The sequence below is a fragment of the Solanum verrucosum genome, unplaced genomic scaffold (genome assembly GCF_900185275.1).
Source record: "Solanum verrucosum unplaced genomic scaffold, falcon-dt-bn FXZP01000181.1, whole genome shotgun sequence".
Classification (NCBI taxonomy): domain Eukaryota; kingdom Viridiplantae; phylum Streptophyta; class Magnoliopsida; order Solanales; family Solanaceae; genus Solanum; species Solanum verrucosum.
Window position 1 is genome coordinate 1,650,781 of NW_026020407.1, and position 24,441 is coordinate 1,675,221.

At 34.2% G+C, this 24,441-nt stretch overlaps 3 protein-coding genes across 3 annotated transcripts; 2 read left to right on the top strand and 1 right to left on the bottom strand.

The window, feature by feature from the left end:
• The first annotated feature begins 3,446 nt into the window (after window positions 1–3,446).
• LOC125840561 (extensin-2-like) lies at window positions 3,447–4,745 on the top strand. Its single transcript, XM_049519532.1, has one exon. The coding sequence runs from the start codon at window positions 3,447–3,449 to the stop codon at window positions 4,743–4,745; it is 1,299 nt and encodes a 432-aa protein (XP_049375489.1).
• A 324-nt stretch (window positions 4,746–5,069) lies between these two features.
• On the top strand, window positions 5,070–6,551 carry LOC125840562 (extensin-2-like). The gene has a single exon (XM_049519533.1). It carries the CDS (start codon window positions 5,070–5,072, stop codon window positions 6,549–6,551), a length of 1,482 nt encoding a protein of 493 aa, XP_049375490.1.
• Window positions 6,552–14,502: 7,951 nt separating this feature from the next.
• LOC125840521 (rhamnogalacturonan I rhamnosyltransferase 1-like) lies at window positions 14,503–17,849 on the bottom strand. Its single transcript, XM_049519492.1, has 8 exons — window positions 17,495–17,849; window positions 16,813–16,880; window positions 16,610–16,698; window positions 16,330–16,495; window positions 15,956–16,245; window positions 15,677–15,881; window positions 15,424–15,581; window positions 14,503–15,201 (listed from the first exon to the last, which is right to left on the bottom strand). Exons 1-8 carry the CDS (start codon window positions 17,787–17,789, stop codon window positions 14,949–14,951), a joined length of 1,524 nt encoding a protein of 507 aa, XP_049375449.1. The 5' UTR covers window positions 17,790–17,849; the 3' UTR covers window positions 14,503–14,948.
• Window positions 17,850–24,441: the final 6,592 nt, after the last annotated feature.

Genomic DNA, 24,441 nt, shown 5'->3' on the forward strand with positions numbered 1-24,441 from the left:
ATGTTAAAATCCATAAATAATCGATGGAAATCAAAGATCTAAGTTGGAAATAACTTACCCAATGAATTCCTTGCGAAAACCCACTTGAAATCACCTATTTTCGAGCTCTCAAAGTCTAAAAATGGAGAAATGGGTATTTTTCAAGTTGGGGGAAAATGGCTACTGATTTTTGGCTTTAAAAAAGAAGAAAAAAAAACTGCTGTTGCAGCTAAAAAAAAACACAGCAGCTGAAACAACAATAACACCAAAGTTTAAGTCCCCGTTGAACCCTCGGGATTCGTTCGGAATCTCGTGCACACAAACTAAATATGTACCCCCACTAAATTCGACGTTCCGGACTCAATGGAACTGTCGGAATTTGAATTCGAGGACTCCTTGACCCGAAATTCAATAAGATGCCAAGAAACTAGTTTAACGCCAAAAAAAATTCGAAACTCAAACGGAGCGTCTAAAAATTCAACCAAGACTCATTCTAGACTTATAATCGCCTCCCGAAACCAACGGTACTCTCGGAATTTCAATCCGAGCCTCGAAACCTCATATGTTGACCAAAGTCAACTCTTTATCACAATTTCACAACTTTAGCAACTTAGGACCTCAATTCTTCGTTTCAACTCCAAATTCAACTCCGTAACTTCACACAGACCCGTTTCGACATTCTAAAATTGCCGGAATCGACGGAAATCCGATCCGAGTCCCGAAACTCCAAATAACTCGAAAAAAACACTTTTTAACCAACTTTAACTCATAAAAACTCAACTTCTCAAAAACTCAACTTTTTACCAACTTTTCCTCAAACTAACTTTACAACCACAAAACATGGGACTAGGGGCAACTACCGAAAGGGCAAAATAGTCATTTCCACGAAAAATTACCAAAATGACCTTTCGGGTCATTACAGAAATTCACTGTCTACCAAAATGGTTATAACTATTACAATGAATAGATCATAAAGGCCATAATATAATTATATATACAAGAAAAGATGGAGTCATGATTGAGTATTTAATTATGGAATCTCAATTACCACATAACTGTTAGGACCAAAATAAGCAGGTGTAACACGGAAGCTAGCAAAGCAAACCTCGAAAGACCACGAGTAAGAAGATAAACGAGAAACACACCAGAAGAGACAGATTTAACGTGGTTCGGTCAATCGACCTACGTCCACAAAAGAGATGAGCAATCCACTATATAAACATGAGAGTACAAAATATAGAGAGAAATAACCTCAACCAATTCACTTGGAATACATGGGAGGTTCACACAAGTGATAACGTATCAAGCTTGTGACCCACAAATTCTCCCCCTAACCAAAACTCTCAAAGCCCTTAAGACTACATTGTGAATGCTGATTAAGTTAGAAGGAACAAGCCTATATTTATAGAGTCCTAAACCTTTCCTACAAGAAAAGGACTAGTAAAATATTAAAACCTTTTCCTAAAAGGAAAACCTATTTATGGTAAGAAATTCAGGGCAAATAAAACCCAACAATAACTTATAGACGCTTATGGCCTATTACTTAATGCCTTGCGGTGATAATCTCTCTAGCATTAGGGCTATTAGCCTATTATCACACTAATGTTGTTAATAGATCAAATTATTTCGTAAAATGGATTTCATTTAATTATTTACCTGAGTTTCATTTGTATGTGCTTACCTATTGAATTCAAAATTATTTTAAATGTTTTCTAAAATATAAATATCACACAAAACTAATGAATTTACCAATTTTATTTTCACTCCTAATCACAGGTCTTCCTTAGTGGAGCAACGGTGGGATCACAAAATCCAAAATATTTAAATAATGAATTTTATAAAAAAAGATTTGACTAAACTCTTAAACATCAATGTTATAGTTTTTTTAAAAAAGATAATTTTTTTTGTAAATATTGTGTCTAAAAAGTTAATCAATCCACGTCTAATATTCTTTCATGATATGTTAGAATTCACAATTGATTAACGAAGTAATAAAACATTTAACTTTTTAGAAAAGAATAAATAAAGATATCTTGTTTGTATTGGAGCAAAGTCAACTAAATAAATAAATAAATTTATGTTTTGTTTGAAATTATAGAGACAGTCGATTTTCTTTGTCACAGTACTATTGTACAAATCAATTTTTTTTAATAATCATGATGTTCTGACCAATTTATGTGCATCTAATTGTATGAAGTAAAAATTGAGCTAGATATAAGACAAATTAAGAGGTGATTCGTTGAGTATAGAACAGATCAAAGAGCTAGATATTTTTTACTTTGTCAATACATATAATTTAATCTCTAACTTAAATCCTCATACAAAATAACATAAATACTTTAATTTTACAAATGTATACTAATAAAGAAAATATGGGAAATATCTGAAGTACGGATTTGTACTTCTTTTTTTGAATTAGTAGTAGTGCATGGCAAGTCTCAAAAAATTAAACATTCTCTTTAATAAACTTATTAAGTATTAATAATTGGTATTAATTGAAAACGACAGAAATTGATTTTTAATAACTTAGTTCATGAACAAATGCTTCTGAAATTAATTAATAAAAATATTTCAAAATAAAATAAATAGTCAAACTTATTTTTAAGTATATCACCAAATATACTGGAGTAGTTGAAACATTTCAATGTCAAAGAAATCAACATTTCTAGTTGGCAACAAGTAAAATCAACTAACTTGAAGCCTGCATCCATCATAGGAAGGTTTTTTTTTGCTTTGGAGTCCGCTTTATCTGAATTCACAATGGAAAATTTCTTTATGGGGAGTAATTAAAACGCTTTCTATCAAGTATCAAAAATGATTTTATATCTAGAAGTCAAACTCGAGACCTCTGATTAAGCATGGAGGAATACTTACCATGCTACCACAACTTTTGGTTTTAAGTTTGATTTCTTTTTTTTACCACTAATGACCTAAAGAAACAAGAATACAATTCTCTTTTTTTAACTGTATGAATTATGATTATCATTCAATTATTATTATAGATATTTGTAAGTCTCAAACTCTGAATGTCCATGAGAGGCAACACATGGAAACCAAAATGGTAAGAGAGTGGAAATATTGAAAATTAACAATCATTTTCCCTTAGCAACATTTTGTGGCATGTGAAGTGATCTGTCTCTTTGCACATTCATATGTTGTTCTCATGATTTTCTTTATAGCAGGTAAATGATGTGAAAATAATTCAATGGAAATATTCAAAAGTGATCAAGAAGTGGAGTTTTTATAAGTAAAATTTGAACTGGTCCTTTAGAATATGTTACATATTCTTTTACATTTGAATTGGTCCATTAGACAGAGCTACCTCTCAAGGTGTTTTACTGTAAATACATAGACCAATGAATCCCCAAAAGGCAACAATTCTCAACTAAAAAACTTAAGGTTATCTCCTTTCTTCTTACTCTAACTAGCCACATTTGGGAGGCTAGGTGGTGTAATTTTCCGGCGAAATGAGGCTTCAAGGTGGCGGCCTTGCCAAGGGTCGTCAGTATTTGCCACAAATCTTAACGGCGTTGGCCATATTGGTTGTTGCTAATGTAGTGTCGGCAGACCCTTATGTATACTCTTCTCCACCACCTCCGATGTATGAGTATAAGTCAACACCACCTCCTTCTCCTTCTCCGCCACCACCTTACGTGTACAAATCTCCACCTCCTCCCTCACCTTCTTCCCCGCCTCCATATGTTTATAAATCACCTCCTTCCCCTTCTCCATCACCACCTCCACCATATGTGTATAAGTCTCCACCGCCTCCATCACCATCACCACCTCCACCATATGTGTATAAGTCTCCACCGCCTCCATCACCATCACCACCTCCACCATATGTATATAAGTCTCCACCGCCTCCCTCACCATCTCCACCTCCACCGTATGTGTATAAGTCTCCACCACCTCCACCATATTACTACAAGTCTCCTCCTCCACCATCACCTTCACCACCACCTCCGTATTACTACAAGTCTCCACCTCCACCTTCACTATCACCTCCGCCACCATACTATTATAAATCTCCACCACCTCCTTCACCATCACCACCCCCGCCATATTATTATAAGTCTCCACCGCCACCTTCTCCTTCACCTCCTTCACCATATTATTACAAATCTCCACCACCTCCTTCACCTTCTCCTCCACCACCTTATTACTACAAGTCTCCTCCACCTCCATCTCCATCACCACCACCACCATATTATTACAAGTCTCCTCCTCCACCATCCTCATCACCACCCCCACCATACTACTACAAGTCTCCACCACCACCTACTAAATCACCTCCTCCCCCGTACTATTACAATTCTCCACCACCACCAATGAAGTTTCCCCCTCCACCATATTACTACTCCTCAACACCACCAGAAAAGAAATCACCTCCCCCACCATATCACTACACTTCCCCACCACCACCTGTTAAGTCACCACCTCCTACATACTACTACTCCTCCCCACCTCCACCTAAGAAATCACCTCCTCCACCATATCACTACACTTCTCCACCACCACCAATCAAGTCACCTCCAACAACTCCATACTACTACAAGTCTCCCCCACCTCCAACTCATTACTATCCTCCACATCATCAATTGGTGGTCAAAGTTGTCGGAAAAGTCTACTGTTTTAGATGCTATGATTGGAAGCACCCAAAAATGTCTCATGGAAAGAAGCACCTGAAAGGTACCATAGTTTTTATATCATGCCAGTTTTCTTTACTTTCTCTTAATTATCCAACTATATATTCTCCTCTTTGATGTTTTGTACTATATGCTATCATCATAATTCATAAACGTGTCTCTTTCTATTTGAATTTTCAATCCTCTTTTGTCGTCATCAATATCTATCGTTAAAATGAAGATTTTGAAACGTCAAGAAAATTTATAAGGCAACAACTATTTTGACAATTGCATGAAAGTAGTTAGTTCTTGCATGAAAGAGTATTTATTATGAGAAAAACAAGTTACTACAATTTTATATGATGAATACAGGGCATAGTTCTGGAGAAAGTGGGGACATATCTAAATGTTCATATGTTAGCAGATCTATTAATTGTTTTAATGTATTATTTCTGTTTTCACATGGATTTAGGTGCTGTTGTTGAAGTAACTTGCAAGGCTGGTGACAAGAAAATTGTGAGTTATGGTACCACTAAGATCAATGGAAAATTTAGCATCACAGTTGAAGGATTTGAATATCGCAAATATGGAGCAAAGGCTTGCAAAGCTAAACTCCACAATGCTCCAAAGGATTCAAAGTGTAGAATTCCTACAAACCTTCACTGGGGAATAAAGGGTGCTAACCTTAAAGTGAAGTCAAAGAATAACTATGAAGTTGTACTCTATGCAAAGCCATTTGCTTATGGCTCTAAGACACCTTATGCAGAATGCAAAAATCCCAAGCCTACACCTGCTCCATACTACTATAAATCTCCTCCACCTCCATCACCGACTTATGTTTATAAGTCACCACCTCCTCCATCGCCAAAGTATGTGTATAAATCACCATCTCCCCCAACCCCCACATACGTTTATAAGTCTCCACCACCACCTGCTTACTATTACAAATCTCCGCCGCCACCAACTAAATCTCCACCACCTCATTATTATTACGAGTCTCCACCTCCACCATCACTAAAACCTACACCAATATATTTTTATAAATCTCCGCCTCCACCAACTAAGTCTCCACCACCTCCTTATTTCTATAAGTCTCCACCTCCACCATCACCAAAACCTGCACCAATATACTATTATAAATCACCCCCACCTTACTACTACAAGTCCCCACCACCACCATCACCTTCTCCCCCACCTCCTTATTACTACAAGTCTCCTCCACCACCATCACCATCTCCTCCTCCACCATACTATTACAAGTCCCCACCACCCCCATCGTCATCACCTCCACCACCCTACTACTACAGGTCTCCTCCTCCTCCATCACCATCTCCCCCTCCACCATACTATTACAAGTCTCCATCACCACCATCACCATCACCTCCACCACCCTACTACTACAAGTCTCCTCCTCCACCGTCCCCGTCACCTCCCCCACCCTACTACTACAAGTTACCACCACCACCTTCACCATCTCCTCCACCACCCTACTACTACAAGTCTCCTCCTCCACCATCGCCATCTCCTCCACCACCTTACTACTACAAGTCTCCTCTTCCTTTATCGCCTTATCCCCCTCCACCATACTACTACAAGTCACCACCACCACCTTCCCCATCTCCTCCACCACCCTACTACTACAAGTCTCCTCCTCCACCATCCCCGTCACCTCCCCCACCCTACTACTACAAGTCACCACCACCACCTTTCCCATCTCCTCCACCACCCTACTACTACAAGTCTCCTCCTCCACCATCCCCATCACCTCCCCCACACTACTACTACAAGTCACCTCCTCCACCACCTTACTACTACCACTCTCCACCTCCACCAGTAAAGTCTCTTCCTCCACCCTATTACTACAGCTCGCCTCCTCCACCCGTGAAATCACCTCCTTCACCAGCATACATTTATGCTTCTCCACCACCTCCAACTCACTACTAAGTATTTCTAGGAGCACAACCATTCTCCTGAATAAATCAAGTGAGTAGCTATTTGAATTGTGATATTTTTTATATAAGACTTTTCTTTCTTCCAAATAAATCTCTAATCTTCTATTGGGTTGTTTCTATTCAGATTTCAATTTGATGCACAAATTAAAGAATGGTTTCTTGAGGGAAAGATTCAAACTCCAATGGCAGAAATCAATTAGTAATTTATTGAATAAGATCTTCTATTTTACAATTGGAAGATTGATACTTCATGACATGGACCAGTTTGCTTCAATTCTCCTCTTGCCTTCTTGCTCATTGTTCTCACTGCTTGTTCATGGAGAAATAGCTTCAGTAACTTAATTATTCCTTCCAATAAGTTATCAGTTGTTGGTTCTTGAATGAATTATTCCTTAATCCATTCATTTCCTATTAGTTATAATGTTTTCTTGTACTGTGTACTCCGTGTACAAATCATGAATAAGAGGATTAATTTTTAAAAATTAATTCACTACTTTTTTTCAATAAATGAGCCGGCCTATTTACACAATAACGTCATTTAAGGTAAAATTATCTTTTTTAAGAAACTTTGCATATGTAGCTGATTAAGGGCTTTAAACATTAACATCACAACTATTTGCAAGTTTGAAGAAGTGAATTTTGAATTCTAAATATATAGAACGCGAGTTTAAATTAAATGAGTGGTGTTGTAAAAACATGTTTTTTTCTTTCTTTTAAAAGCTCTTATATATAAGACTAGATAACTTATCCGCGTTTCGCGCGGTAATTCATGACCTCATTGAGATTATTAATGATTATTTTCTAATATCTAAATATTAGAAATTTGGTATTGTCACATATATTAAGAACTTGAAAGTTTGTAAAATTTTTACTCTTTCGTGAATTTTATCTTCTACATATTTACAATTATAATATTTGTTCTTTGATATAATTGTCTTCTCAATATTGAATGTTTTTTTCATAGATTAGTCAATAATCACTTTCTCTATTGTTACTCAATTTGATGGCCTATAATTTATTCTTTTGCCGGTAGCAATTAGTTTTCCTTGCTCTTTCATGTCATTGTCCATAAATACCCCTAAATATGCCATAATGTGAAATGGCGACTCGCCAAAAAAGAAGGGCGAACAAGTTGACCATCGCCGAAGGTGACATGACTTTGATTAAAAATGAAGGCTTAAAAAGAGAACAAAGTTGGTAATCAGCGATCCACCAAATGTGAAAGGCAGAATCGAACGAGTTCGCCAATTGAGGTTCAAACAACTAAAGAAAATGAAAGACGAGCTGAGGAATAGACAGCGATCCGTTGATCGTGTTCGGTGAGCCTGACTAATGTAGCTAAGTTTGTCATGCAGTGAATTTTAGGCCAAATTTTGGGAAACTATAAATAGCCCAAAAGAGAGAAAATATGAGTTCTTTTTAGAGAGTTTTTTAGAGTTTTTGAGATTCTTTTGTATGAGACTTCTTACCTTGTGAAAAACATCTTTAGTTTTAGGGTTTTAATTTCACTCTTGAAATTGACAATTTCAAGTTGAAATCAAAGTGGGTGTTGATTATAATTACTTAGTTTCATCACATTCATGGTTGAGCATGATAGGGTGTAATCTCTTTACTTTTTGTGATGGATGGTTAAACCCTGATTCTAGTGGTGTAATTATGGAGTTGGTTATTGATTTAATGTAGTGGTTATTGTGTTTTGCTCTATTTTATTGTTGTTTATTCATGGATTTAGGCTAATTAGCATGAGGTTAATTCATGGGTTAAGGTTGCAAACTTAATCCTATTTTCGATCTCCGATTGATGCTCAAAAGAGATCAATTGGAGTGGGGTAATTAGTTTAATGCATGCAATCTAGATTTGATTTCTATTGTTTGCTCGAAAGAGAGATTATGGTTCAGATCTATGTGCCCAATTCTGCTCGAAAGAGAGATTTCGTAAGGTAATGAGTTGATTTTTTATTCACATAGATGAGACCGAAAGGAGATTCTATGAATTGGTACTATGAGATCGAAAGACGATTAATGTCATTAAAGATGACTCAGCCTATCCATGATTGTTTAGCACTATTGAGAAACCAATTACCCATATGTGACATCGATTCCCACTCCCGCACCCCTAAAATACTTCTTAATTGCTTGAATTTTTTAAGTTTAGTTTAATTGTGGCATTTGATACTATACACTATTTTAGTAAATTTGGTAGAATCAGGCACCCATTTGTCTTAACGTGCTACAATGAATAGGTTCGCATTCCTAAATTTAGTTGAATTCTTATCATTATATCATTCCTAGTGGGATTCGTCCCTGATTCTTAATTGGGTATTTTATTGACGATGACCACTTACTCTTTGAATATGTTTTGAGGGTAATTTGAGTGTTTATCAAGTATCCCAAATCTCCTTAGCAAATTTACACTTAATATAATATTGATCATAATATTTATTGGACATTCCTCAAGAATACAATTCTTGCATAAATAATCATCATCCTGCCATTTGTCAAAAAATTTTAATCAGAGTAGCCTTGTCTGTTGCTATGTCAGAACCGAGAGCATTAGGACAAGGTCTCTCAAGAACATATGCCAACTCTAATCATCTTACAAAGAATTCCATCTTTCCACGTCATCTAGAAATTAAAAGTTTTTGTCATCAAATATTTCAAAGTTAGGATTACGCAAAGATGGAACACTATTCGATATTGATATGGATGTCATAGAGCCAACTATCATCGAATTGTTAGAACAAGAATGACAAAAGTACAAGAAATCCAAAACAAAACTTTCTTGGCTTAGATGCACGTTAGAACATTTCTTGAAGATAGTGGGAGTCTCTCCCACGAGCAGGGGCAGAGCTACAGTGTTATTTAGGGGTTCGGACGAACTCACTAGCTTTTGCGTAGACCCTATATTCATACTATACCCTGGGAACATTGACATACGATCTTTTCGGATTAGGGAGCAGAGTATGAACCTGAAACTAATATGAAAGAAAGTCATCAAGTGTTGCCTACGCGTAGGGCCGTCCCCCACTCCCGCCATGATCTGCAGGAGAACTGATCACTCATTCTTCCATTGGGGACAGGCGCACAAACGACAACTCCAAACGTCACACATCCGAAAATAAAGTACAAATATAAGTTGATGCTGTGTGCGAACCCATATCAAAGAAACGTGAATGGCGCACAAGGGCAGCAAAGGCTTTGATTATGTTTGATTGTGTGGGTTCTCGAGCCCCACTTGAATAACTATATTTTTTCTATTTTTGCTTAATAGTATGTCTTATGCCTATTTTCGCCTTCCTTTAATTCAGTTTTTCCGGATTTTTTTAATTTGCTTAATAATATGCTCGTGCCTATCTTTAACCCTTCTTTGATTCAATTTTTCCTATATAGATTTTTCTAAATTCTTTTTAAACAATAAAATAGAAAATTGATAATTGAAAATAATTATAAAAAAGTAGTGTCATACACTAAAACAAACTACTAATTTCAAAATAGATAATTATAAATAACAAAAAAAAATAGTGTCATACTCTAAAACATCTCACTATTAATTTCTTTTCAAACATTCAATAGATCATTAAACCCTAATTTGCAAAAATGTTAGGTCTCTAACTTTTATTGTCAATTTCATTGCTACTACTTGTTGTCGGAATTTGGACCTCTGCCTGGTAAGTACTATGCGCTCTTCTTAGTTGCTCCTCGACTCTCCCTTTTCTCTTTTATTTTTTATTTGTATTTACATTGTATTACAATTTATTCAAAATTCTTATTTTTAATCTTTGATTTGATTATAATAATTAAATTATTGTTTGCTTTCCAAAACTTCAACTTTCAAACGCAAGAGAGGCTCAAATGTGAATCAAGTAATACATACCTTTTCTTTAGGTCCCAAAAATATTAATGGTGAATTTAATAATTTTAATTTTACTTAAAATAATATTGAGATTATAGAAAAAATGTTCAAAATAATACTTATCTATCTTTTACGGAATAATATTTGAGAGCTTTAAATTAAATAACTTAAATTTTTATATTAACTAATGAAGTATTTGAAACTGTACCTAATGATACAATATCATTTACGTTTTCAAAACATAACAACTTGTCGAGTGCAATTATAATGATAGTGGTTATATGTTTAATTTGTAATTTAACGGTTGTTCTGTTAGATTAATATGTTGTTCTGTTTTAAAATTTAGAACCCAAGAACATCAAATTCTGGCTCCACCTCTGCCCACGAGCAAATGGAAAAATAAATAGTAGTACTACTCTATCTTTGAGATTCAACTAAGTCACAAAATAAGTGGCATTCAAGAATGTTGCTCTTCTATTCTTGAATTGGTGATTTCACCTTTTGATTAATGTCTCACAATTGATTTTCTACGGAAAAGTAGTTTTTTTGAGTGCTTATTTTTTCAACCAAAAAAACTCAATTTATAGGACAAAAGTTTTGTAAGAGAAGACTTTAATTAAATATATTATAGGTTCATGAATTGAGAAGAAAAACATATCTTCCAAAAAACTTATAACATAGAATTAAAACAAAATGAATGTTACAATTCACATTCATGTATTTTATATAGGGAAAAGGGCATGATATACCCCTCAACTTTATCATTTGGAGCTGATATGCCCCTTGTTATGAAAGTGGCTCATATATACCTTTACCGTTATACATACGGCTCACATATACCCCTACCGTTACGAAATGAGCTCACATATACCCTTCATTTAACGGAAGTGAAAAAATTAGTTTTAAATTTATATTTTTGACTTTTAAGTTTCTTTAAAATTAGTTAGGGGTATATATGATTCTTCTAGCAAAGTTCAAGGTATATTTTAATGTTTTTCATACATAAATTATTTTTTGACTTCTTTGATTATAATTATTTGAGTTTCTTATTCTTATTTTATTGTTTTCTTTCATTCCTTAGTGTAAAGAAAAAAATTTAAAACTATTTTTTTGTGGCTATATTATAATTTAATTTTTTTTGTCTATATTGTAATTTAATTTTTGTATTTGAAGAAACAAATTTGATCATCTATAATAAGTTTTACAAGAATATTAGTGAAACATAAATAAATTTGACCATCAAAATAATAAATTTAAATTAGTCATTGAAACAAAAAAAAGTCAAAAAAAAATATGTTTGAGGAGGATTAAATATACTCATATGGGATTATATTTTTATTTTTAAAAAAATAAATAAATATTAAAGTAAAATTAATTTTTTTCATTTCCGTTAGAGAAAAAGGGTATATGTGAGCTATTTGTAAATAAGTAGGGGTATATATGAGCCACTTTCATAACGAGGGGTATATCAGCTCTAAATGACAAAGTTGAGGGGTATATCAGACCCTTTTCCCTTTTATATATTTCAAAAACTTTTAATGGATGAATTTGTTTTAAAATCAATTTAAACCCTAACTCTTATATTATATTGTATTGGAAGGACAAATTAGCTGGTTTCTACTTTTGTCAACTGTACTATTAATTAGAAATTATGTAAAACAAGTAAATTTGAAAGACAACTTCTCATTATAAATATACTTATATAACGTTGTAACTCGATGAGCATAATTGTAATACATTGTAAATATTTGTTAAATTACTCTCTTCATCGAATTCCTTTTTGAGAATCAAACGATATCAATTTTAACTTATATTTTAAGATGTATGTTTTTATCATATTGATATGAAAAAAGTTGCAATTTATAATACTTAATTTTCGTATAGTTTTTAAATATCTAAAATTTTATTTTAAAATATTGAATAAATGTAATCTAATTTAGCTTTAAAAATTAGTCAAATTAACTCTCAAAAAGCGCAACATGACAATTAAAAAGGGAAACAATTGTTAAGGTAATCTACAATGTCACTCAAATCACCAAACAAGAAATTTGAACTCACTCTTTCTTCAAAATAAAATTACAAATAACAAAAGTAAATAATTAAGCCACAAGTTGAAGAATACAAATATTGGAGATGCATATTACATGAACACAAGAAATTTGAACTCACTGTTTCTTCAAATTAAAATTACAAGCTTCAATTGAAAAACAACCACAACATGAAGAGAATACAAATATAAAAAATGTTGGAGAGACATATTACATGCACACAAGACACCAAATTAAGAATATAACAAGTGAAGTCTCAAATTAATATTTTTGTTCACACTAAAGTAATTGAACTCATAATAGTAAAATAAAGTCCATTTACTCCAACATGACAAAAAGTAATTTATTTTACTAGTACCTGTATATTTTGTTGTTAGAGGAAGATCCAATTTGTCCCATAAAATCAATGGAATCAGAAGCATTTTTCATGCGCTGTAAGAAGAGATTATTCCTTCTTTGCTGCAAAAACATCTCATTCTCTTGTTGTCGTAATGCAGTTGCTTCCTCTTTCTGTCGAACTTGTTCCTGCAGCTGTCGAATTTCTTCATCCGCCTGTCCAGACATCTCATCTTTTAAGGAGTTAATGAATGTTTTTACAGAATCAATCTCAGAATTAGCCGTTTTTAGGAGTTTTTTCTTAAAGAAAGACAAAAGATGATGTTCATTATCATCTCGTGATTTGGTTTCATAAAGATGAGCACAGTTTGCATGGATATTGAAGTCGCAAAGTGAACAATTGTAGGTGAAAGTAGGACTGCAGGATGTGCCACAAAGATGGCATGGGGCATTGGTGCAGTTGGGCGGATAGAGAAGGCGTAAGGCGTGTTTTTCATGGAATTTGTTTTGAGTAGATTGTGGGAGGTGAGAGCATGATTTGTGAAGGTAAAAGTTGCAAGAAGAGCAAGTGTAACAAGAACCAAAGAGGGGAAGGTTGCAACCAAAGCAAGTTTTTGATTTTGTTAGGTTTTCACTTGGTACCTCTATCGTACGAAGATCATGTGGATGGCTAAAATGCTTCATCACTCTTCAAAGGAATAAGTGTGTGTTTGTATCACGGACTTAAGAGTCTCACTTATGTTCCGTGTGCCAATGTGTGTCTATGAACCTAAGCCAGCCTTGATATTTATACTAAAATTCATGAGCTAAATATGTTAGTATTCTTTTAATTAAGTCAAGATTGCAAATTTGAGGAATTCCACTACTTCTCAACCAAAGAAAATGGAATTTATCTCTATATATATTCAAGTGAGCTACTTCCTAACAACTACTAATAACTTCATACATACATATTCCATCTATTGACATGTACAAATTAAGAGTGTCAAGAAAATACTGCAAGTTGCATATTTTAGATGGAGTACCACTTATTTATTTATTCTTTTTTTTTTAGTACCACTTATTTGATTATCAACTACTGGAAATTAAACAAACTTTGAGGGTGGAGTTGGCCTTATCCTTAGTTGTTTAACCAAATACTATATAGTGAAGTTTAAGAGAAATTTTAGGTGACATGGAATTGAAGGATTTGTTTAACTAATACTTATCTATCCATTTTTACTTGTCTAATATTGACTTGACACACCGAAGTAATGCCTAAGAATGTTCAGTAGCAGCTATATGTATCTTTACTTCTCCTTTTAAGATCAACTCATGATCATCATACCATATATATAAAATTTAAAGTGTGAAATAAGTAAAATCTATTTCCCACTAATAATATCACCTACATGGACTAAATCATATTCCCCACTAATAAATATTACTTATATGGATCTTCTCCTTTTTCCATTCCATTGTACCCTCTTTAGCTAGATCTACATTGATCCTAGAAAATTATAGGTCTTGTTTGTGGTTGTGCTGATGTAAAAATAATGTAACTACCATAGTTTTTCTTCTTTTTACATACTAAATTTATTTATACATCTCAATATGAACTTGAATAGCTAAATGGATGTAGAAGTTCTACATAGCCTAAAAAATGATCAGAACTCTGTCAGCGTGTATACCAACAAAAGCAGATAAACTCCCATCTGATCAAATAAATTTCCATTAACTGCTCAAATGTTTGTCATGTTACAAATAACATGAACTATGAAGAATAATCAGCCAAGTGTTTAAATGGGCTACATGAAAAAGAATGGAACCCCCAACTAAGGTATTGGTGAATCCCTACATCCAATAATATAAATCTACATTTCACCCCTCGTGTACACGGCACAGATGTAATTCAGCAATGACAGGGCAGCTTCTATACATGAAATCGATTATTAATTTACGTACCACATTCTAATGTACCAGCCCCGAGGCTACGAAGGTCTTCTGAGGCTCAGAAATGCATGCACCTCATCCTGAACTTCAACAGCCACCTCCACACGATATCCTGTTTCTCAACTGTCATGCAGTGTGGAGAAGTATTTCTCTAAGCATGTCACAGAACTGCACGGCAGTCTTTTCTTCTAATAGCTACTTATCTTACCACCACCATGATTTTAAATGATACTTGATATTTTACTCTCATTAGATGGTTCTAAGCATTCCCATGGGTTGGAGTAGAAATAATCCTCTTCTTTAGGTCGGTCAGGAATAACCAACCTCTTAGCAGGGTTTCCCATGCGTTCAGTGTGAGCTTCCTTAACAGCAGCAGAAAACTCATTCCACATAAACGATCCAGCATTATACTGGTCTATCAAATCTACAAGGAGCTTTCTGTCCAGCAAAATCGTTTTCTTGAATCCAAGATGTCTGCATAAAATGGGAGACTTTATCATAGAAGTCCTTAATCAAACGCTACTTATAAAGTACATTCTCTACAACAGAAGCTAAAATTGAAATGAGACAATTAACCGGGGTACAATATTTCACAACAATATGCATCTTTAATGAAAAGTTACTTATAAATCATGCAAACCCTATTAATTTCTTGCACAGCTTGCATAAATAGAGAATCTTATCAGCAGAAAATACCTGCGATGTCCTTCAACAACCTTAGCCATGTTTCCATCATATGTTGGAACAAAGATATCACTCTCCAGTGAAACAAGATAATCTAGTGCTGCCATCTGTGAAGAGTGATTTTGAAAGAACCTAAGCTCAGAAGGCTCTAGTAGTGTCTCCTTCCGCACCTGCTCATAACAAGAACCAGCACAAAAGGCGAGAGTCAGCCAATTCAGGAAAACATATTCCAAAGCTTAAAGGAAAACTGGAGCTTTCTAGCTACCAAATTTGGATAAGCTGCCGCAAGACTCAACATTCTCCTTGTCCCACCATAAATCTCCCCAGCAGCAATATAAACTTGGATGCTAGAATCAATGTCTAATGCCCTTAAAGTAAGAGCAGTCTCCTCAGGTGTCAAAGGACAGAGACCATCTCTTCTTTTCAATTCAGAGTTAATGATTTTTTCTTTCCACCACGGATAAGCATATCTGTAAAAGGATTAGATCAGACGAAGAAAGAGGGATAACTTAAGGCCACTGCTGACTACAAGCTATTACTTCACCTCATTCTTGTCAACTCTTCAACCTCCTCCTTGTTGCAGCCCTGACTACAGCCAGAGAAAGCTAACATATCCATTTCATACCTCAGGTGCAGCACCATAAAACGACCCTTTTGCCTGAGAAGTCGAATAACCTTTTCACCCAACTCTTCTATCTGAGGGGTAAATTTTAAGGCACTAAAATTGACTCGGCATCGCAGTTTCTGAATTTCAAAAGGTTGACCATTATTGGCAAGCCGAGCATCAGTTCTGTTCAAGTGAACAACTTTATATTTCCGAATCAATGGAAGGACCTGTATTCAGCAAATGTGACAGTCATTACTAGGAAAGCGGCTGCAAGTATCACGTACAACACATTGTGACATGAAAGAACAAACCTGATCTTGGTAGTAAGAAATATCAGACCAACTAATAGGAGGCATGGTATAAATCATTCCTAGCACTACTCTCCTCTTCAGTCTTGGGGGTAGCTCTTTCAATATTCGAACTTCATCCCTCAAGGACGTTATAAAATGATCAACATCAAATATGTCTTGAAATTCACTGCAACTCAAGATTGCATTTTTAAATTGTATGACAGATCATCATACTTTTTCTAAAGAAGCTAGTGATTCATAAGACCACACAAAAAAATACAAGAATTTCAAGGACACACACCTCGGATCAGCCCAAAAGGAGGTTTTATCCAGCTCGGGCACTATAAGAGTCACATTCAAATATCTTGCTATAGCAACCATATCACATATCTGGAACAACAAAAAAGGCAAAGAAAAAGGGGGAAAGTCAAATTCAGAATGGTGTAATCTTGTCTTATTACATCCACATGAGAGAGCAAACTGATATAATCTAAAGTAACTCACTGCTGCTCGCATTTGATTAAGACCTCCATTACATGAAACCATGAGATAACCATTATTCTGGTAAACCCCTGAATTAAAAAATAATCATCAGAATGGTCAGTCTCGCTAATTGTTTGGATTAGAAGTCACAACTGTAAATCCATGGGGAGATATGTGACAGAGCAAAAATAAAACATATGCCTGAAGGAAATTGCCCAACAATTTTTTCGTTCGTATAGAATAACTGCTGACAGCAACTTGAATATGTACCTCTTTTAGTTATTCAGCTAAGAAATCCTAGCAATATACTCAAACATCTTAACCACATGTTTCGAAATTCTATACTATAATCAGCATCATGCCACAAAAACTCCATGATTGGAGAAAGATCTCTTCATTAACAACTCCTCCTTCAACAATGTGCATACATAACATTAATCTATATGCATCAATAGTTTCATATTTTCTCTTAGGAAAAAGCAGTATTCTCTTTACTATAACACAATTTCCATGGTTGTTTCCCTTTTGTTCATCATCCTGACTGATAAGGGTGGGCATGATATGGTATTGAAAACTTCCGTTTTTGGTTTTTAAAAATACTAGTATATCATTACCATACCAAATTAAGTGTACAAGTACAATAGTAGAAAAAAGATGCAATCTATGGATAGTAATCAAAAAGGAAAGAAACAAAACTGCTCACTCTTTGGTGGAAGTGATTTAACAAGAAATGATGCAGCAGACTCGTGAGAAAAGCAGCAAGGCCATCCACTAGGCCCCAAAAGTTCCCCCAATGTCGTCAATTGTACCAAGCAAGTCCACAATAGGACCATTGTTGTAGCCCTTATTATCCATAGCTTCACTCTGGACCGCGGGAAAACTATACAACTCTTCAGTTTCTCCACACGACTATCTCCTAAAGCTGTCCCTTTTAGCCCCAATCCCCACCTCCTTCTTCTCCTTTCCCTCTCTTCCATTTCTCCCTCTATTCTGCACATATCCCTCCCATACACTCTAATTGCAACATCCACTATGTCCTTCCCATAATGTAGGATCCTGAAACTCGCCACTTGTGTCTCACGAATCACTAAAAATAGGATGCAAAATAATCAGTCCAAGTCCATTTTCTTGATAAATTGAACAAACACAGAGATAAAACAGAATGACAGAGGAAAATGGTGAGATCTAAAGGGATTTTCTGGTGTAATCCAAGAATCTTGAAACGCCGGTAGATGAGGATGAGAGTAAGAGAGAGAGAAAGAGACAGAGCGCGATAAGCACGCACCTGCTGTATCGTAGGCTAGAGAATGGTGTGCCTAAATGTAGCTGATTATTTCTTAAGGTAATTATCTCATGTGGACAAGTTCACATTTCTTTAATGTTCTACCTATGCTTTTCTTGTGCTGCAACTACATGGATTTGTTAGAGCAAGTTATATCTATATCTATAGTGACAATAAGATAGAACTAAATTACTCCCTCTTGTTTGTTGGTGTACTTACCCGACTCAAATTTTACACCTTGTTTCCATGGTTGTGGTCCGTTGTATTGTATTGTATAGTTAGTCTAAATATAATATTTATTTTGATTGTTACTTAAATTTTATTATATCGTATCGTTTAGATTCATTGACTCATTTTATGTAACGATCGATTTGGTGTAATCGCATCGTAACCTTAATATTTTCTTCTCATTTTATCTTTTATTTATTATTTAATAATTATATTTCATATTTACCTTATCTTTTCATAGTAGCTCTACTTTCCTTGTAGATTTATCATTCAATTTATGAAATTCATGGTTCCCATTTATGCTTTCTAGAGTTGGATCAATGGAGTTGGACAGAGGAGTGAATATTTCAGAGCATCTATTGATTGATTTGGAAAATCTGAGAGGATTAGAGAACATATCAGGTTCTGTATATGAGAGCTCAGTGTTCACCGGACAATGTGTATATAGAGAACTTATCAGGTTCCTCCGTGATAACACATTATTTTCCCTGCCCATATTCATCTTTATCCTAATACTATAGTCTTTGAATTATGTTCTCTCTAATTGACCAAGTTTTCCCATCATTTTATCGAACAGAAACTCATGTTGGGTTAGATAGAATCAGGGCATCATGTGGAAGTTTATAATTGCAAATATAATCAAAATGGTGATAAATTAGATGATAAATAAATTACACTAAAACATATTATTATTAATATGGTTTATTCAAAAGACCAACATATGATAAAACTAATATGAAAAAACATAAACATGTTGGAAGAAAATCTCCCCTCAAACAAAGCTCTCTAGACGACTACATTGTGGATGTTATTGTGTTCATGATGTGAGAAGAGGGGTCTTCAATTTATAGAATTCCAAACTTTTCCTCTAAGAAAAGAATAAACCGAATAGGAAAGAAAATTATATTCTTCGGAGAAGTAAAATCAATTATGGTAATACTTTAATTTTTCCTTTCAGAAAAGAGAAACTCAAATATGGTAAGAAAATCATGACAAATCCTAACAAATCTCCCATTTTTGTTGGATTTTCTTGAAAAAGCTAGATTTGTCTTCTTCATTTGTTTGATAATCTTGTTATTCACAAAATCTTCATTACTGTTACTTATCATGATTTAAAATAAGGTTTAAAATATATAAGTTAAAAAGAATTTAAAAATATTTATTTTTATTTTTTGAAATTTTAGCAATAGGAATATTGAAAATATGGTTTAAACTTCTTCTCCACATGTAATTGGACAAAAATCTTCTTCATCATCAATTTTGTTGCAAATTAATTTGAAACCACTTGAACATGTCTTCAATCTTGTTCAACCATGGATCATTGAACCATGTGTTATGATATTACTTGTTGGATTCGAAAGAATCAGGGGACCATGTGAAAGTTTATTGTCACGCTCTGAACCTACACCCTAGACGTGACTGACACTCGAGAACCGTTGTTGATCACCAAGGAATACCCTTGGCCTGACTAACTACTTAGCGGAAGATTAACTCAAGCAGATATAAGCTTTAAAATAGAATTTAAATTCAAAAGTCTCAAAACTTCTCAAACTCAAACTATCTCAAAATTGTGTGAAAATACTCTAAAAACAATAACAGGTTACCAAAATAGTTCAAGGAAAATACTAAAAGAAACTCAATATTAACTATATATGCAGCCTTTACAGCTCAACATGGATGTCGGGACAAGACTCATGACACATCAAAACTACTAAACTGAAAGACAAGAGTGGAATCCATTGGAATGCAAGAAAGTCTCACCAAAGCTAGAAAGAAATGCAAAGTGATCTCAACGGAGCACTTGTTAATGATCCTGAAGACCTATATCTGCATCATGAAAAGATGTCGGTCGAATGACATCAGTACATTGAATGTACGAGTATGTAATATAGCTGAGGAAAATAAATAAATGAACTAAAGAAGCTAGAGCGAAATACTCAACTGAATGTAAAGCATAGGTATTCATCTCTGAACTCAACATATTAAGTGATGTGATAAAAATATATTTTAAACTCTATTTGAGAGATTCTTTAATCGACAACCATCACTATGAGCAACGTGATGATACAACGTCTCACCCACGTTGTCAGAACTGTCATATATCTTACTTGGATATAAAACATCTCAACTAAATGGATCCACTAAAGCTCTGTTCAAAAGCAATAAGGAGTCGTCTAAAAAGTACGATCATTTATCCATGTTGGCTACATGGTTTATGAGGAATGTGAGTTGTTTGAACCCATCCATATATCGGTGTTCAATACTAGTCCCAATAAATATACATATTCATGCTCAAATGTTAAAACATACTCTTTCTCAATTTGAGGTAATTGCTCAAAATATTCTCTTAAAAGAGGTAACTGCTCTGAAAATATCTTTAAACTCATTAACTCATTTAGGAATCAATATTTCTCTTTTCTCAATGTAAAAACGGATATATTTGGGAATACTTAGTTCTCTCATACTCTTACCCAAATCATGTTTAAAAGTACTCTTTCTCAAAACTCATCTTAGCTTTCACATAAAATCAATTTAAGAAAAAAATGTTTTCTTTAAAATATTCTTGAAAATTATAACTCAAAATAAGGTTCATGCTGAAATATGTACATGAACAAATCAACTCAGGGATCTCAATAGCAATATAGAAAACTCAATACTCAGAAATCAAGAACTCAAAGCTCAACGATACTAGTTATCTCAAGAGTACTCAAAATACAAGATAAAATCCTAGATTACTCTTTTATTGAATTTAGATATATGTAGTGTGTGAGGATGAACTCAGTTCATCACTATGATAGACTTACATACCTGAAAGAACAAAGTTGTTGGCGAAACTGGAAGAACGCTTGAAAAACCTAGTCTTCTCCTCTTGGATCCTTGCTCTAAAACTTGGAAGCATTAATGAACGCAAAAAGCTTGATTAACACTATTTAAATCCTTAACTATGTGTAAAAACATCATGGTTTAGGCTTAGAAGAGGTGAGAAAGGACTAAAGTACCCCTTCTTTAAAGCTGAAAAAACCTTCTACGGGTCCATCTACGGTTTGTAATTTGTTTTACGGACCGTAGATCCCATATGTGGAATATATATTGAATTTTACAACTCAAAATCTCATTCAGCGAGTGCAATCTATGACCCGTAGAAGTTTCTACAGCCTGTAGAATGGATCCGTAGGAATCAGACCCCAAAATCTGACTTCTCTAATGTTTTTGACGAGTTGAAATAAGGATCGTCGAAATTTCTACGACCCGTAGAAGCAAGTCGTATGAATTGTCTCAAGAAATTCTGATGTGACAGTCTCTGGTAAAATGGTCATAACTTTTTATTCCAAACTCAAAGTGAGACAAACTTGGTAGCGTTGGAAAGAAGACTCAAAGGCCTTCAATTTGATAGGTTATGGGTCACCTAATTCATTTTTTTGTTGAGAGATATGATTATTTTAAGTTGACCTAAGTAGAATCTTATGTCAAAACTTAATTGGTAAGAAAGTTTTCAACTCAACTTTGTGTTGGGGGGGTTCTTCTGACCTTAATTCATATTCAAATTCATTCTCACACTAAAGAGTTTACCTTTACACATATGATCAATTTAAGAATCACCCGATACGACCTTATACGTAAATAAAGAATAGTTCGGGTCATAACTTAAAAAATTTCAGGGTGTAACACTTACAATTGCAAATCAAGACGGTGATAATTAGATGACAAATAAAATTATACTAAACACATAATATTATTAATATGGTTTGGTCAAACGACCTACATATTATAAAACTAATATAGAAAAAACATAAACATGTTAAGAGAAAACTTTTCCCTAAACAAAACTCTTTAAACGACTATATTGTAGATATTATTGTGTTCATGATATGAGAAGACCCCTAGAAATTCAAAATTTTCCTCTAAGGATAAAATAAACCAAATATGGGAGAAAATTATATTCTTTTTTCAAGAAAAGTAAAATCAATTATGGTAAAGCTTTAACTTTCCTTTAACAAAGGAATAAAACTCAAATATTATAAGAAAATCAAGGTAAAACCCTAACAAAAATTGCATCTATTTTTGAATAAAATGCTTAAACAATTTTGTGTGCAAAGATTAGAGATGAAAGTTGGCTCTAATAAACTAAACAAAAGATGTTGGATTGAGGGTGTGTTTGGTTTCCAATTTTCTCATGTTTGGTTGGGTTAAATATTTTGGAAAATGTTTTCCAAATCAACTCATTTTCCTCAAATTTAAGGAAAATGACTTTTCTTCAAAACCTAAGGAAAACATTTTTCAAAACTCTCTATCAACTTCAAATTACAATTTTTTTGGTTGAAAAAATCAATTTATTTTGTCTCTACCCTTAAACCACCCCCCCCCCCCCCAAAAAAAACTTATTTTTTAAAATGTTTTAACCTTCAATTATTTTACCCCACCCTCACCCCTACACCCAGCCCCCTACCACCACCACCCTCGAAAAAAATAATATTAAAAGTTATTTTTAAAAGATATTATCCTATCCTCGCCCCACCCCCCCCACCCCCATCAGCCTCCTACCCTCGCCCCGCCCCACATCAGCCCCCCACCCCCTTAAAAAAATTAAGTTTTTATTTTATTTCAAAATTTTATATTTTCACCCCTACCCTCGACCCTCCCCCCGCCACCCCCCCCCCCCCCAAAAAAAAAATTTAAGTTTGTTTTTAAAAAATAATTTCAACTTCAAAAATTTATTTTTTTCACCCTTACCCTCGAACCACCCACCCCACCCCCGCCTACCACCCCCATCCTCCCAAAAAAAAACTTAGTTTGTTTTTAAAAAATAATTTCAACTTCAAAATTTCATTTTTTCACCCCTACCCTCGAACTCCCCCCACCCATCCCCCTACCAGCCCCCCCCCCCCCAAAAAAAAGTTTATTTTTAAAAAATATTTTCGATTTCAAAAATTATTTTCTACTTTAGTAATAATAAAAGATATTTCTCAAAAAGATTTTTCATTCATAAATCAAACACTAAAATTTTTTTCTACTCACCAATCAAACATGAGAAAACAAGTCAAAAATCTACTTGTTTTTCAGAAAAAACATTTTCTAGAAAAACATTTCCCTTCATACCAAATACACCCTGAATGTTAAAATCTATTTTTTTTCTTAATCTGATTGTTTTCTTGATATGAAAGAGGAAATAATTTTATCTGTTTGTTTGTATAGAAACACCAGTGTAGAGAAAATTTAAGCAGGAATCAAGTTGGGTTTGTTTTGGTTATAGTGGATCAGATTTAATTGAATAGGATGAGTTAAAATATTTAAATAGTGATTAGATTTAATTAGGAGAAACTAAAATCCACATAGGCGCCACATAGGTAATTGTATGTGGGAATATGGGGATTTAATGGATGGAGGGTAAAGATGACCTTAAAGTTGGATGACAATGGTAAATATATATTAAAAAAAAAAGTATAATGAAGAGCAAATATGACTCTTTTCTAAGAGTACATGAGCCAATATGACCCTTTTCCGTATAATATACTTAGTGCAATTCTATAGGTGGAGTCTGGGAAGTAGGTTGTACCTATATCTTATCTCTCTATTTCATAGAAATAGAGAGGTTGTTTCTAATTGGCTCTCGGCTTCAAGAAAAACATTTCAAAATAGTTTGCAAAAGGAAACACGTAAATGAAAAAGACATGGACAATAAAATGGAAAGTATTATATAGCATTCAGAATATAAACAGTAACGAAATAACCAACGCACAGTTAAAATAGGTGGTAACAGAAATTGAAGAATAAAAACTATGGAAAACATGTTAATACTACTGTAATAAAATGCAATTGTTGTGATAAGTATGATGCTCCAAACTATCACCGAGCCTATCTCATTGACAACACTCGACTACCTATTGACCTTCTACCCTAATTCACAACTCTCTTATCTATGATCATGTCCTTAATAAATTGAAGAAGTGGCATATCATGTCTAATCATCTCCACAAAATACTTCTTAATTATCACATAAGACTTAGTAACACTTTCTTATCACATGAGACTTGATAACACTTTCTTATTACATAAGACTCCTAAGATGAGACTTTATTTTGTCTACCCTGGATCAATACAATGTGTGGTATCTTGGTTGATCTTCCAATTTTTTTGGATTA